At 38.1% G+C, this 15718-nt stretch overlaps 1 protein-coding gene and 1 long non-coding RNA gene across 4 annotated transcripts in view; both read right to left on the bottom strand.

Annotated features, from left to right (window-relative positions):
• Positions 1-369: 369 nt before the first annotated feature.
• LOC137341847 (uncharacterized) lies at positions 370-2135 on the bottom strand. The gene is made up of 2 exons (XR_010967134.1): positions 1770-2135; positions 370-1106 (listed from the first exon to the last, which is right to left on the bottom strand). It is a non-coding gene; the product is annotated as an uncharacterized lncRNA (long non-coding RNA).
• A 1881-nt stretch (positions 2136-4016) lies between these two features.
• The window catches only part of gramd4a (GRAM domain containing 4a), a 148333-nt gene continuing 136631 nt past the window's right edge, over positions 4017-15718 (bottom strand). For all 3 annotated transcript variants that reach the window (XM_068004894.1, XM_068004893.1, XM_068004895.1), the window contains 3 exons: positions 9915-9999; positions 8004-8072; positions 4017-6483 (listed from right to left, as the gene is read on the bottom strand). In XM_068004894.1, coding sequence (XP_067860995.1) covers positions 6382-6483; positions 8004-8072; positions 9915-9999 — 256 coding nt within the window. In that variant the 3' untranslated portion in view covers positions 4017-6381. The remainder of the gene's footprint in view (positions 6484-8003; positions 8073-9914; positions 10000-15718) is intronic.

The following is a 15718-nucleotide window of genomic DNA, read 5'->3' as shown; positions in this document are numbered from 1 at the left end:
CAGATGATGGCAGTAACTAATAGGAGCTCATATCCTATTGTCCTTTGCCGAGTTTGGCAAAGTTTAGCTATAACTGTGAGCCTGGCTTATAAGCTGACTTGTGAAAAACATATGAGTACTCAAAAGCTGCAAATTGCTCCATTTAATTGCTTTCAGTCACCAATTCATAGACTTGATTACTTCTTTTAAACTGGGAACACAATGAATGCCATCAAAATTACCAATTCTTGTAAACTCACGTCCTTTATTATTTTTCATATACCCATATAGCCCACATTGGCATTTTTATGCATATGAAATGATGTATGGTACATAGATAAGTATTGAATTTTAATGAAGGTATATAAAAGAACATCAGGCTGGCAGCAGTTTTGCAACATGAAAATATTTTATTACACTGCATTACCATGAAAACACTATCTTAAGTCTCCAGGTACTATGAACATAAAAGGTATTGTGGCTAAATTTATAGAACATATTTAGAAAAAAACATTTCAATAAATTACTTCCCAACAGATTTCACAGTCTACTGCAAGTTACATCTGTATATCACAGCTGGTCATGTCCTTTAACAATCTCACTGAGTTTGCTGATTGCCACATGTACTAAAGCATTCAAGTTATTTGTTTTCAAGTAACATCCGTCTTTTGTTTCTGTTCAACTTGGCTTCACTGAATTGACATGTCATGTCAACACTCTCATGTGACGGGACATGCATCTCTTGAGTGAGTCTGGATAACAAAGGAAATCAAGGTTTGCTTGGGTTTCTGGGCTTTTCATTTTGTTTAATTTCAATATTAGTCCACAGGTAATGGGTATTTTCTTCCAGTACCATCACAAATTTGATTTCCAATATTCTATATGCTCCTCTATTTCATTTGAGTGCTCTACAGTAATAGCAAACCAGTCAGCCAAGGCCAAGAATTTGCATTTGGACACATTTCTCTTTCTACAGCTTATTTTTCATTTATGTGGCACACCTCAGCAAAGATGTAGTATAATACAACAGGCTGTGTAATATCAGTGTGCAATAGAAAATAAACTTTTTGTGTTTTTCACTTCCTGCAGTCCTGAAATTCATCCTTTCTTCTTATTGATACTTTTGCCTGTTGTAAAAATACCAGAAATAGTTGCTAAATAAAAGTAGTACAATTAATAGATACAAAAACTTCGTCAAAGGATCTGAGCTGAGAAAAAAACTGAACAGAGGCTGCAGAACAACTCATAGCAAAAATAAAAATCTGAATAGTACCTACTCAAGTCAATATGCCATCAGTATAACAAGGTGGCAGGTAAAGTACGTACAATTCACGAGAACATTGGGATTTATAGATACACATTCAAAAATAAAAATTAGCACCTGTCATTTATCAACTAAGCCATTGCCATCATTATTACTTGGATATTGATGCAAGTAATGAAAATATTGAAGACTAGCATGAATCACCATAATGAGGAGAAATAATGGGTTGGGGGAACATTTCATCACTGGAGAAATTTACAAAACTGCTAATTGATAAACATAGTTTTACAGTCTTACTTGCCCCATTTTAATTTCAAATGATTTTAAAATATAAAAATAAGGTATCACATACTAAATATTTAAGAATGTAGCAGTTAGTGTGAATGTAGCCGCTGATCAAACGAAATTGAAGCAGATGGTTTTCTTAGACCGTTCTTATTATTTTCAACAACACAACAAAAATCTACAAATTGAAAACTTCATTAGAATTATTAATTTCAGGGATAGTATCGTTTTGTGGACTTACCTCAACTGGATGTCAAATGCAGTATGAATGATCGATTTTTGAAAAGCTTGGTCTTCAACAGGTACATATTCTCATCAAGTTTATCCACTTGATTTGTACAGTCGAATACAGGTGTGACCCTGATATGTGAAAATATCAGCAATGTTTTTATAAATACACATTAATACTAAACATCAGTTTGATGTCTTACAGCAAGACTCCTGCCTTTTCAAAATTAAGTGCAGATAAGAGGGGCCATTCGGCTCATCCTTCAATAGGAATCTAAGGAATCCCATCATAGCATCTAACTGCATCGTAAATGATTCCAAAGTGTTAATTTTCACTAGCCTACGCAGATCACTTGTGATATTAAGCATTCATTGTAAGAAAAAGGAATAGTAAGGGAAAAAGTGAATAGAAGAAAAAGAGTAAAAAGGGAAGAAAAAAGATTTTAAAAATTGTGTCTGTTCTTATTTAGAAAATCCAGAAATAAAGGTGTAGCCTGGGAAGTTTCCTGTGCAGGAATCTGGTAATTAAGGCTTGGTCGCTGTGGAAGATGCAAATTAATAGGCTGAGCTAAATGGTTTAATAACTTATCAGGTGAGCTAAGTAATTGTTCAGATGGATAGGGCTCTGCATCCGTTAATTGTGAACTTAAGAAATTGCTGGCTTTTAAAGCAAGAAGGATGTGGATGGGCCAATACCGAGACTCCAACTAAGCAATAAGGGGGAGGAAGAGAATGTCACTGGTTGCTATGTTTAATGATGTGGAGATGCCGGTGATGGACTGGGGTTGACAATTGTAAACAATTTTACAACACCAAGTTATAGTCCAACAATTTTATTTGAAAATCACAAGCTTTCGGAGGCTTCCTCCTTCCTCAGGTGAATGTCAAGAAATCCTCGAACCTTTCGCATTTATAAATCACAGAACAATACCTGGTGATTACAGATAGTCTTTCCAACTGCCCGTTGCCAAGGCAATCAAAGTGTTCAGACAGAGAGGTGTTACCTACAGGGCCACCGAATATACAAACAACCAAAAAAAAAGAGAGGCAGAAACATAGAAACATCCGGAAGGAAGAGAAAGACAGCAAATGACCCGTTATATTAAAAACAGATAACTTTTGTTCGCTGGGGGGTTACGTGTAGCGTGACATGAACCCAAGATCCCGGTTGAGGCCGTCCTCATGGGTACGGAACTTGGCTATCAATTTCTGCTTGACGATTTTGCGTTGTCGTGCGTCTCGAAGGTCGCCTTGGAGTACGCTTACCCGAAGGTCAGTGGCTGAATGTCCTTGACTGCATAAGTGTTCCCCGGCTGGCTATGTTTAATGACATAGTCATTGTATTTGTGAAGATTTCCTGTGGTTTGCATTTCTCGCAAAATTTTAAATGCATTCTTTTAAATAAGTTTAGGATTTCACTGGAAATACTGAAGAGAGCAAATCTTCATGAATCCATTTACAATGTCAGCATTGTGGCCCTTCTCGGGACTGTCTCCAGCCCTTGAACTTCTCCAGTGTGTTTCAGTGACGAGAACTGATGCAATACTCAAGATGTGGTCTGACCAGAGCATTGTACAGTTTGATCATGACTTCCTCTGACCTACATCCAACTGTTTTGGCTATGTAGTTAACATTCTCTTGGCTTTGTTGATTGCTGCTTTGAATTGGTTGGATATGTTTAGCTAAGACACGTAGGTGTCTTCCAAATTTATCCTCAGCTATTTCAACACCATTTATGGAGTATGTGATTTCTAAGTGAGATGTCACTAAAACTGTCTCAAAGTGTTCAATTTAAAGAAAAACATTTTAAAGAGCTCATAACTATTCACTACAAAGGTATACTGTGGGGGAAAAAACAAGTGATAAACCTTTCTGGTGTGTATAGGCAACATCTATGACTGCTACTAACAGTGAGACAATGGCACTTGAGCCTGTAGTTCAGAATGAATACAAATTGGATTTGAGGGAGGGAGGAATGCTTCATCAAATGAAAGCACAATGGCACAAATTTCTTAAAGTGATAAGAGTCCTGAGATGATTATCGCTACTCCTTATTTCGTGTTTATGGGGTAACTGCAATTTCAATTTGTATGTGAAGATTTGATAACTAAGAACAAATTTAATGAATATAAGGATTTCAATTACACTCCACAACAACCAACAATACAACTAGACTTGCATGTTTAAAATGCATATGGTACCCAATAGCTATAACAGATGGTAGCTAAAATGTGTATATTATAGAACCATAATACAGAAGTTTTTACAGAACCATTTATTTCAAATAAAAATCTGCGTGACTTTTTACAAGACTTTGTTTTCTTTTTACAATAACATGATGCGAAGCTTGCAAATTTTATAGGCGTACATTATATTTCCTGGATCCATTTATATTTTCTGCCTTCTTTACATCAAAAGTTTTACATGGTACCAAAAACAATTATGCACAATTTTCAATAGGTAGACAGTCAACATATCTAATGTATATCAACAAGAATGGCAACTGCTTTTTCATGACTGGGGATATTAAGAAAATAAATTGCCTTAGTTAAAAACTACCAATTGATATTTTTACAAAGTGTTTACATTATTTTAAACTTAAAATAGTTGCTAGCTTGTGTCCTACAAGGAATCCAAACCAGCAAATGCACTTCTAATACAGAAGCTGAAAAATTAGCCCTCAGTAAACATACCCACATTAACAGTAAACTAAAGGCGCAGAGAGCTTGGCAAATGTATGCATTTCAGGAAAGCATACATCACAAACCTACTACCATTTGTGCTCCAGTGTTTGCTGCTTTAGCAATGTTAAATCAGAAGTTGTGACACATGAAATCTTGAACAAATGTAAGAAATTGCTACATGTAGTTAATATGAATTATATTAATAATAATCAAAAATATTCAGCATTTTAAGCTATATTTATGTAGTCAGTCTAAATTCTATTAGCAATTGGAAAATTAAAATAGGTCAGAACATTTTAAGAGTTGGAAATTGGCAGCTTTGCAGGACTCTGAAGGTTTTATCCTTTGGAGGTTTGTTGGTCGCATCATATTTAAGTTACATTCCCACTGGACTTTGAGTACAAGAGTGTGACTTTTGAATTGGGTACATGTGTGTAATGGCAGAGAGCAGCTGCTGCGTAACATCTCTGAAATGACGGGAAGAATTTGCTAAATGCCAGAAAGGAATGCGATTTGCTGCTGCAGTACAACTTGTGTGAACATCTGGCATCATTAACATTCTAATATTTTGCGATGGAGGTATTTGAGGTGCTTTAAAAGATCAGTGCTGATAGACTCCACCCTGAACGTTGTCAGCAGCAAGAAATGAAAGAGAAAAGAACAGATTTATAGAGATCCTCAGGAGGCATTGTATAATACCATTGAACCATACCATTGAGAGGCAGGACATGTGTTTCTGTCTGTGATTTCTAACAGTGAGTTCCCAAAATTGGATATCTGGATGAAGACACTGAACAAAGGCAGACTTTTTCACACTGGGAGAGGGGGGAAATTGGTAGGTGTCACTTGATACCACTTCTATGTGCAGCCCAATGAACGTGGTGCTTACAAAGATTCAAAAATGCTGCAACTTAAAAAAGGGGCCGTGAAAAAATGATCACTAATGTAATCCATACAGAAAGAACTAATCTTTCACTTGCGCAGAAAAAAAAAGGAGTCAGATAAACCCCTCCAGTCTTTTTTTGCAATGTCTGGAAAAACTAACAGTTTTGATCAAGGACTAGACTTTTTGGAAGGAGTTAATAGGCAGTAGGGTCAATCAAAATATTGTGTATTAAATGACATGGGCACAGTATTCAATCTCTGCCAGTGGAAAGAATTGTGCAAAGCACTAACCTTTTCACACAGCTGCATTGCAACAAATTAGTAAATCCTGTGGAAGGGGAGATGGTGGAATCTTCAATCCCAAGTAATTGACTTCAATAGGTAGTTAATTTCAACATGCAACAAACAGGATTAAAAAAAAGACATTTTGCTACCATGGAAACACTGGATGAGATTATTACTCAAGTGGTTTGTGATATATGTAGAAGTGATTATATATTATACTCCGACCCTTTCATGCAAATGTTTAACCAATCACTTCACAACGTACACATGGTTCTGAATGATCACTTAATATCTATAATGTTCAGTCTTCGGGTTTGGGGTGTAACATATTCACTTCACTTTTAGTTTACTAGTTCCTTCTGACAGGATAATGACCGCAAACAATACTCTTGCCATCTGAAATGGACACTGAAAAGTATACAATCTTGGCATTCAGATTTTGCAAGTTTTTTTTACTCCAAATTTTACCTTACTTTGTTTTTTAAAATTGCACTCAATTCTTCCCTACCCCAATTTAGTTTAACATTTAAAATGTTTGTAAACAAATGCCAAAAGTGCTTACTGTGCAGGGATTACTATGATAGTAACAGCACTTTTGTGGAGAATTCTCACCAAAATGTAAAATAACTAAACAGCAAGTTATAAAATATACAAATTATAAACCATCTATTCCAATTAAGTACAAAACTCATCACCTGACACAAATATCATCAAACAGGTAATGGAGGTTCTTGTCCAACTGTTCATTTCCACATTATTGTAAGCACATGGTTAGGTTTCATTACTGGATGCACTGGACGCTATTTTGGTATATTGACAGTTTATTGCTTCAAAGGCTTCATCCCGATGTAACATAGCACCAAACACCAGTGGCTAAGAAAAAGGGAAAAAAATGATTTTACTGGAATTCAAAGAAAAATCCATTGCAACCTAAATAGAAATGTATAACCTTAATAAATGTAAAGTTCCTCCCTTTCAGTGTAACAAATATAAATAGTATGCATTAGACATTAATGATTGTTGATCACAATTTACATTAACGATTTGAATTCGGGAATCGGAAGTACCATTTCAAAATTTGCAGATGACACCAAAATTGGGGGGGGATGTAATTAATACAAAAGGAAGAATGCATCAAAATGCAAGAAGACATTAATAAACTTGCAGAATGGGCACGTAATTGCCAAATAAATTTCAAAATAAATAAATGTGAGGTGTTCCATTTTAGTAAGAAGAATAAAGAGGCCACATACTGCTTGGATAATAAGAGTTTAAACGGGATAGAGGAGCAAAGGGATCTAGGGGTACAGATACACAAATTACAAAGTAGCGATGCGGGTTAATAAGGCCATAAAAAAGGCAAATCAAGCACGGAGGTTCATTTCTAGAGGAATAGAACTGAAAAGCAGACAAGTTATTTTAAACTTGTATAAAGCCTTGGTTAGACCACACTTGGAGTACTGTACACAGTTTTGTTCTCTATATTATAGAAAGGATGTAGATACATTGGAGAAGTTGCAAAAAAGATTCACAAGGATGATACCAGAACTGAGAGGATATCCTTACCACGATGGCTGAACAGCCTGGGGCTCTTTTCTCTAGAAAAGAGAAGGCTGAGGGGTGACCTGATGGAGGTCTTTAAGATAATGAAAGGGTTTGATAGGGTAGACGTAGAGAAAATATTTCCACTTGTGGAGGTCATAAATATAAAATAGTCGCTAATAAATCCAATAGGGAATTCAGAAGAAACTTCTTTACCCAAAGAGCGGTAAGAATGTGGAACGCACTATCACAAGGAGTAGTTGAGGCAAATAGCATAGATGCATTTAGGAGAAACTAAATAAGCACGAGGGAGAAAGGAATAGAAAGGTACACTGATAGGGTTAGATAAAGTAGGGAGGGAGAAGGCTTGGGTGGAGCATAAATGCCAGTATAGATCAGTTGGCCGAATGGCCTGTTTCTGTACTGTAGTTTCGATGTAACTCGATGGATGCCGAGAAGCAAGATGAAAGCATTCTTTGAATAACATAGATCCAGATGTTACACTGTATTTATATTGTTGTCACTCTTCAGAAAACAAAAAGGTAAATGGAGGCTAACTCCTGATATTACTCTGTGGAAGCGAGTACCCAATCTTAGTACAGTAATGCACACCATTATTTTTCTGTGTTGCTAAGATTCTTTGTGGCCTCGCAAGACTAACATCATACGCCCATACTGAGAGATGGAAGCTGCCAATATATGACTAGATGAGAGCATCTCTCAAGAATTTAAGACGGGTTTCTTATTGAGATACAAGAACACCTTCAAATGCATTGGAACCTTTATATTGGACTTTAAAGCTGAAAATCTGAAACACCAAAGTAACTACATCAAAAGAAGAAATGATTTACCTTTTGGGTATATGGAGTAGTTATTGAAATGCCCATTCCTGATCCAGGCAAAACGGACAGAACTTTGTACTGTGGAAGCAAACAAGAGAAAAGGGAGAGGGGAGAGATAACAAAAGAAAAAGATAATGCATAAGGAAACGATTAATATTTTGAGTTGAGGTTAACATTTTAGCCTATGGTCCAAATAAATTATATCTAGTCAATGAGACTAGTCAAGTGCTGCATTAACCCTGTTAAAAAATATGTTTCTGAAAAAAAAATGCCAGAGCCAAAATTGACAAGGAAAAGAGTTAGACAACATGTACAATCCTGCAGCGCTGGGAAAAAGATGTAGTTTATCGAGCAAGCTAATTGATCCTTTTTAAATTAGATGCTGCCTTTAAAAGCAAACAAGTCTGAGTCCTCTCCAGTAGCATAAGATTTTGTTAAAAATATACAGGATTGGTAGGCTTCATTTGTTCACAGTAATATAGCATTTTTGAACACAGACCCTCATTTCACAGTGAGGAATTTTTCATTATAAAACTACAAAAGTTAAATAGCATGAAGTACTTGAAATGATCATATTTCTACTAGATTTTATAAAAACATAATATAGGAACAAGAAAAGGCCAATCTGCTTTGTCACCTGGGAATGACCATTTTACATTATTTTCAAACTCTAAAGCAATACCCTTCTACTCTCGACTCAACAGGATAATCAATTCCCCTTCTGAAGTCTCTATTCATTGCATCTGGTGGACATCACATGCAAAAAATGGACGAGGACGGCCATTTGGGACCATTCTAGCTCAGCCACAAACAGCCCTTCTATCTGAGCACTTGATGTTTCTTGAGGTAAGTTTTATGATGTAGTGCTTGTGGCACAGAAATTCATGCATTGAGAGCACATATTGAGGCTTTGACAGAGAGATCAGCAGGTCAAATTCATGATCTGCGTAATCAAAGCTGATGCAAAATACTAAAACAGAAACTAAGGATTTATTGCTTAGTGTTCATGTTTTGGGAGAAATTACATTTGTATGAAACAAAACTATTAGCCCACTACATTAACAAGCACACTTCTTGAAGAATTAAGAATATTTTACTGCTACGTAATTTTTAAAAAAACTTTACATGCAAGTTTATATATATGAAGCATCTTGTGATTTTTTTTTACATTAAAGACACTATATAAAAGGCAAGCTGTTGTTATATGCACCCAGTACATGTGGTCATGATAAGTGATCACAATGCTGGGAAACTGTATGCTATGCCATGTTATACTATTAGCAAGTCCAAGCGCAGCAAAAAATAGGCTATTAATAATGTACTTCAACTCCAGGCTCAAAAGGAACACCTGATCCTCCTGACCAACAGCAGTAATAAGATATTTCCATTTCTCACACTGCTATTGTTGAGGCCTTTTTGAAATGTGATTGCTAAATTAGGGCTGAATTTATGGTAATTTTATGTGGTAGATTGGTGTCTACTAGGAATTGAACTTTTCAACTCACTTAGAACTCAAATTACTAAAGGGAATGCTGATGTGTGTTTACACACACACACACACACACACACACACACACGATTATTCAAGGTTATTAAAAATGCTTAGCTATCCTGTCACCTTTGTTCTTCATAACTCAAGCACAATATCCCACAATACTGATAAGCAGTGCATTCGTACGTGTTCAAGAAAAAATAAGACATTTTAAACATTAATATGTAACTGCAACATATACTGTCTAGCAACATTACAACTATGAAGTACATGTAAATCTTGGCAAGTTATTGAAGCTAGTTGACGACTTTCAAAATTTATAACAAAAAGGTGCAATGGCCCACAATTAACAGAAAAGGCAAAAATACAAAAAAAAAAATGGAACAGCCAAAATGCAACACAAAAAACCTCACAGATCAGAAACGTACCTTCTGAATATCTGTAATTTCTTTTAGTTTTATGATCTTATTTTTCTTGGATGATCCGGACTTGGAGCTTTCAAAGCATAAATAACTGGAGGAATAGAAACAGAAACTGTATACAGTGTTTGACAGGCGGTCCTAAGTGTCTAAGATAACTGATCCAAGCGTCATTCATTCAGGGTCTGCAGTTATCATTTTGCACAATCATGGTTTTTACAACTAGCTTATTTTGCATTTAACCAAAAATCAAATAGGAAAACGAGCATGTGATGGCAAATAAAACACAAAATTGCAAAGCAAGAAATTGTAGATATGATTTAAAAAGTGATATTTAAAAACATTTAGATTTGATTTTCCAGAGATCAAGTGGGTTTTTCTTATTGTGATCTATTGTTGGTTCTAAAATGGCATTTTTACCAACTGTTAATAATTTCACTTTTTGTTCAACACAAATTCACATTCACTAATCATCCAAATATTTGAATGAACTGTGTATATCAAATTGTGCTAGTCACAGAAAGATAGACTAATTTTATTGCAAATACTGAATGTTTCTTGCAGACGGTCTTATTGTAGTAAAATCATTTGGCACTTTATATAGATGGTCACTGCTCTTCCTCCCCCCCCCCCACCCACCCACCCCCAAATCCTCCAGGGCAATGACTCATGCTGGGGTACTGTTCCATGCCATCAGCAGTTCTCCAGTTACTTGCCCAAATAACCATCCTTCATGCTTAGACTGTCAGCATTGGCAGTCTTTTCAACTATGGACAGCAACACAGCCAAGCCTAATTCTGTCCTCCCCAACTTCTACACACGTGCTTTCCAACAGTGGTCACCAGATGACTATTAAAAGCAGGGTTTTCCCCTCCAGAGCCCGTGGATAATAAAACCAACTGTAGCATCCCTACCAGATCACATTATCAAATTGGCAAACGGTTTACAGATCCTGCTTTCCCATCACAAGCACCACTAACCTAACATTTGACATTTCTTTCAAAATAAGTATGGTAGATTTTTCTATGTGCCTTCTCTGCTTTGGAAGGTAGCAATCAGTGCAAATTATATTTTTGCTTACTGCACAGATGGATTGCATCAGCCCCTGATGTTACACCAACCCATTCCATTAGAACATTTAGCCTGCCTCTTATCTGTTACCGTCAACTTTTTCAGATAGTAACAACCCTAACTACTTCACTTGTGTGTCGTCAAGTAGTGTGCCAAAGTATGCCATTTTCTCATAATAGTCAGCTGGATTACTTGTTTCTTTCTTACACTAGTCCAAGCACTCTCTCATCAGTTATTATTCTTGTCCAACTAATTTTCAGCATGCATCAATCACACCAGAATACAAATATATCCAGTCTTTCTACTTCCTACTACACATAACACTTAAGCATTCTAGTTCTCATTACTATCTTGATTTTAAAGTTGCACATGGCGTTGCAAACACTTCTCTTTAACTTCTTTATTATTTCAGTCACTTGATAGACTATCCAAGTACGCAAGTTATTTGATTTGCTCCATTTTCACATTTTTCACTCAAAGGTCTTTTTTGGAAAGTGTTCTTTCTTTGTGATTATCATTGACTTAAGCATTTATTTTCAATCCATATTGCAAACTTATCTGGTTTACCATCTCAAGTATTGTATCAGCAGTAAATCATTGGAATACCTTAGATCAGGATTGTCCAACTTTTTGCAGCAGTTTGCTGGATCCCTGTGCTACATGATAAAATCACTTAAGACCGACAAAGTTATGACTGAACACATCCAACTCCCAATCCTCAGAGTCTCTGAGCCATGCCATTTCTTATTCTTCACTTCAGTCGTTGTTTCTCTCTCCTCCTTCAACCCATTTCTGGCTCTTTCATATTTTTCTGTTTTCACTCCTCACTCCTGTTTGTCTCTACAATCATGGGCAGGGATAGGCATCATCACTGGGACTCCAGCATGTGGATAGGTTAGAGGCAGCAGCAGTGATGACCACTGCTTTTTGGGGTGTGGTGGGGAGGGATAAAGATCAAAGTCTACTGATTGGTGGCCTTCCGTTGGTGGCAAGGTGCTGGCATTCTCAGGCTCAACAGCTTTTGAAAGCTTTATTGGGTCAGTCAATTGCTCTGTGGTGGTCAGGCCAGACACTGACGGCAATCCTGCCTCCTGCTCCCAGTCGGCTCTCAGATAAGCACTATAAAAAGGAGAAAAAGCTAATCTGCTGGTGCAGTAGTGGGAATAAAAATAACACCGCTGAAGACTCTCTCAACCAGATACCTATGTCTGAATTCCAGCAGTGCTACTTTCCTCCTCCAGTTGGGACCTAGCATCATAGAATAGATACAGCACAAGAGGCTGCCATTTGGCCCATCGAGCCCATGCTGGCTCTTTGCAAGAGCAATCCAGTTAGTCCCATTCCCCTGCTCTTTCCACGTAGCCCTGCAAATTTTTTCCCTTCAAGTATTTATCCAATTCCTTTTTGAAAGTCACAAATGAATCTGCTTCCACACTGCCTGAGGAAGGGGAAAGCCCCCGAAAGCTTGTGGGATTAAAAATAAAATCGTTGGACTATAACTTGGTGTTGTAAAATTGTTTACAACCACTCTTTCAGGCAGCGCATTCCAGATTATAACTACTCGCTGCATAAAAAAGTTTTCCTCATGTCGCCTTTGGTTCTTTTGCCAATCACCTTAAATCCGTGTCCTCTGGTTCTCGACCCTTCCGCCAGTGGAAACAGTTTCTCTTTATTTTGAACACTTCTATCAAATCTCATTTCAACCTTTGCTGCTCTAAGGAGAACAACCCCAGCTTCTCCAATCTATCCACGCAACTGAAGTCCCTCATCCCTGGAACCATTCTAGTAAATCTTTTCTGCACCCTAAGGCTTTCACATCCTTCCTAAAGTGCAGTGCCCAGAATTGGACACAATACACCAGTTGTGGCTGAACCAGTGTTTTATAAAGGTTCAACATAACTTTGTTGCTTTTGTACTCTATGGGCTCAATTTTAGAGGGCAATTGTGGGTGTGTTGGGGGCTCCGAAAATCACGGAAATCGCATTCGGGTTCAGGAGCTGACTCCAACCCGCCGACTTCAGAGTTTCCCAGGGACGCACCTGTGTGCATGCGGGCGACCCGAAGCCGGAAGTCCTGCCGGTAATTAAAGCCGGTGGGATGACAGTTAAAGAGCCAAATGTACCTCACTGAGGTACTTAAGGCACTTTACTTGTGACAGATTAAGTGATTATAACAATTTTTAACTTATCTGGGCAGCTTGCCCACCGCTTCTGATTCACGCCTGGTGAAACCAGGCGAGAAGGGCCGGATCAGGGAAAAAAACATGAAATAAAGTACATCAAAAACCATAGAAAGAAGTTAAAACACAAAATCAACCTACTTTTCCACCACTGATGTCGCCCTCTCCGACGTCCCCCTCTTCACACCCCCGATCTTCCCCTCTCCCCCACTGTTCCAGCACCGGATGACATCTCGCCCTCTCTCTTTCTCGCCACCCCCCCCCCCACCCCACACATTGCAGCTCCTGAGGCGCGAAATCAGGACAGTACGTTAATCATCAGCAATCACCATGCGATCACGTCGGAAACGGTAAGTTTTATTTATGCGGGTTTGCCACGCGCACCTTCACCCCCCCCCCCCCCCCACCACCAACCATCATTGCAAAATCGACCCTTATGCCTCTATTTATAAAGCCCAGGATCCTGTATGCTTTTTTAACCCCTTTCTCAACCTGTCCTGCCACTTTCAAAGATTTGTACTCGTATACCCCCAGGTCTCTCTGTTCCTGCACCCCTTTTAGAATTGTACCATTGAGTTTATAATCGCCTCTCCTCGTTCTTCCTGCCAAAATGTATCACTTCGCACATCTCTGCATTAAATTTCATCTGCCATGTGTCCGCCCATTCCACCAGCCTGTCTATGACCTTGGAGTCTATTTCTATTCACCTCACTGTTTACTACACTTCCAAGTTTTGTGTCATCTGCAAATTTTGAAATTGTACACTGTACACCCAAGTCCAAGTCATCAACATATATGAAAAAAGGCAGCGGTCCTAGTATCGACACCTGGGGAATACCACTGTATACCTTCCTCCAGTCCTAAACACAACTGTTTACCACTACCCCCTGTTCCCGATCACTTAGCCAATTTCGTATCCATGCTGCCACTGCCCCTTTTATTCCATGGGATTCAATTTTGCTGACAAGCCTATTATGAGGCACTTTATCAAACGCCTTTTGAAAGTCCATATACACATCACCCTCATTGCCTTCATCAACCCTCTGTTACCTCATCAAAAAACTCAATCAAGTTAGTTAAACACGATTTGCCTTTAACAAATCTGTGGTGGCTTTTCCTTTATTAATCCACACTTGGCCAAGTGACTATTAATTTTGTCCCGGATTATTGTTTCTAAAAGCTTCCCTGCCACTGAGGGACCTGCCTCAAAAATCCAACAACTTGCACTCTATGTAGCAGAACACACCGAGGCACTTCACAGTTACAGATCAGTCTCACTCCACAATATCGTTGCACTGAACAAGGTTAGCAATTTGAATTTTGTACACATATCAACTGGTCATGTGCCAACCCACAGCTCCCCCTCCCCCCCAGTCATCCTGACTAGACATATTATGCACCAGAAGCAGACTGCAAGCATTGTCTGATCTTTCTGGTCAGTTCCTTTTGATAATTCTTCTTGCTCTCATTGGTTTTTCTTCTTTGCTAATGTCTCTTTTTCTTGTTGATCCTTCTCATTAAACTGTCTCTCTCAGTTCACTTGTGTCTGTTGACCTGTTTCTTGCATTGTCTAATACCTTCTGATCTTCCTGTGATTGATCCTCTCTGTGATCTCTCCTCTTCCTTCCGTCGGATATTTCTTTGTTCTGCATACATGCCGTTGGCTGGTTTTGCCTAAGAAACATCAATCACGGTGGACAATGGCAGCCCAGAAGAACTGGTACCTACTCCAGGGTCTTTGTTTTTTCTTTCCATTGTGCATCTGCTTATATGCAGGATGTTCCCAGTCTGTCTGGCTGCTGAAATTTACGCAGCAGATTTCCAAGGCAGGTGATCTGGTCCCTATGCTAAGTGTGTTCTTTAACTGAAAAGTCAGTGCCTTCCATAACACAAAGTGCCACTCCTCTGCAAGATATTCTGCCTCCACTCTCCTCGGTATTCCATCACCATTGGATAGCCTGTATCATCTCCAGCCTGCATATGATGTGCCATTTATCACCATCAGTGTCAATCAAATTAAGTCAACCCAAGTGTGTGGATGGACCGATAATGCATTGTGTAGCATGTAGTCCTTTATGGCACATGCCTGCCTATACCAATGAGGTGCAACAATAATTTTTCAACGAGTTCTGTCTATAAGCTAGATGAAATTAGGAAGATGGACACTGCTACCTTAGATTGCTTTTCAATCGATTTTCTATTGATCGTGAACCCAACGTCAAAGTCACCCAGGCTGTCCCTCAATGAATTTAGTGAATATGTTAAGAAGCATGAATGAATAAATGATGTCCTTGAAAGAGTTAGAATTAATGGGAAAGAAATGTGACATATCTGAATCCTTACTGGGAACAAGTAGCATTATAGATGAGTTAAAAAAAATGGACAAAGCCCAGATGAGAAGTGAGCTACGTATGTTATATCATCAAATCTTTTCAAAATATACTCAATTCATTATGAGAGACCATCTGCATGCTATAATGGATTATGGTAGAATAGTGGGTGATAACTGATAATTTCAGTAATCCTATACGTGGAAATAATTGTGTTATGTTTAAGAAGTGTG

This window comes from Heptranchias perlo, chromosome 24 (genome assembly GCF_035084215.1).
Source record: "Heptranchias perlo isolate sHepPer1 chromosome 24, sHepPer1.hap1, whole genome shotgun sequence".
Taxonomy (NCBI): Eukaryota; Metazoa; Chordata; class Chondrichthyes; order Hexanchiformes; family Hexanchidae; genus Heptranchias; species Heptranchias perlo.
Note: the sequence above shows the minus strand (reverse complement) of the source record. Positions and strands in the feature narration are given on the sequence as shown.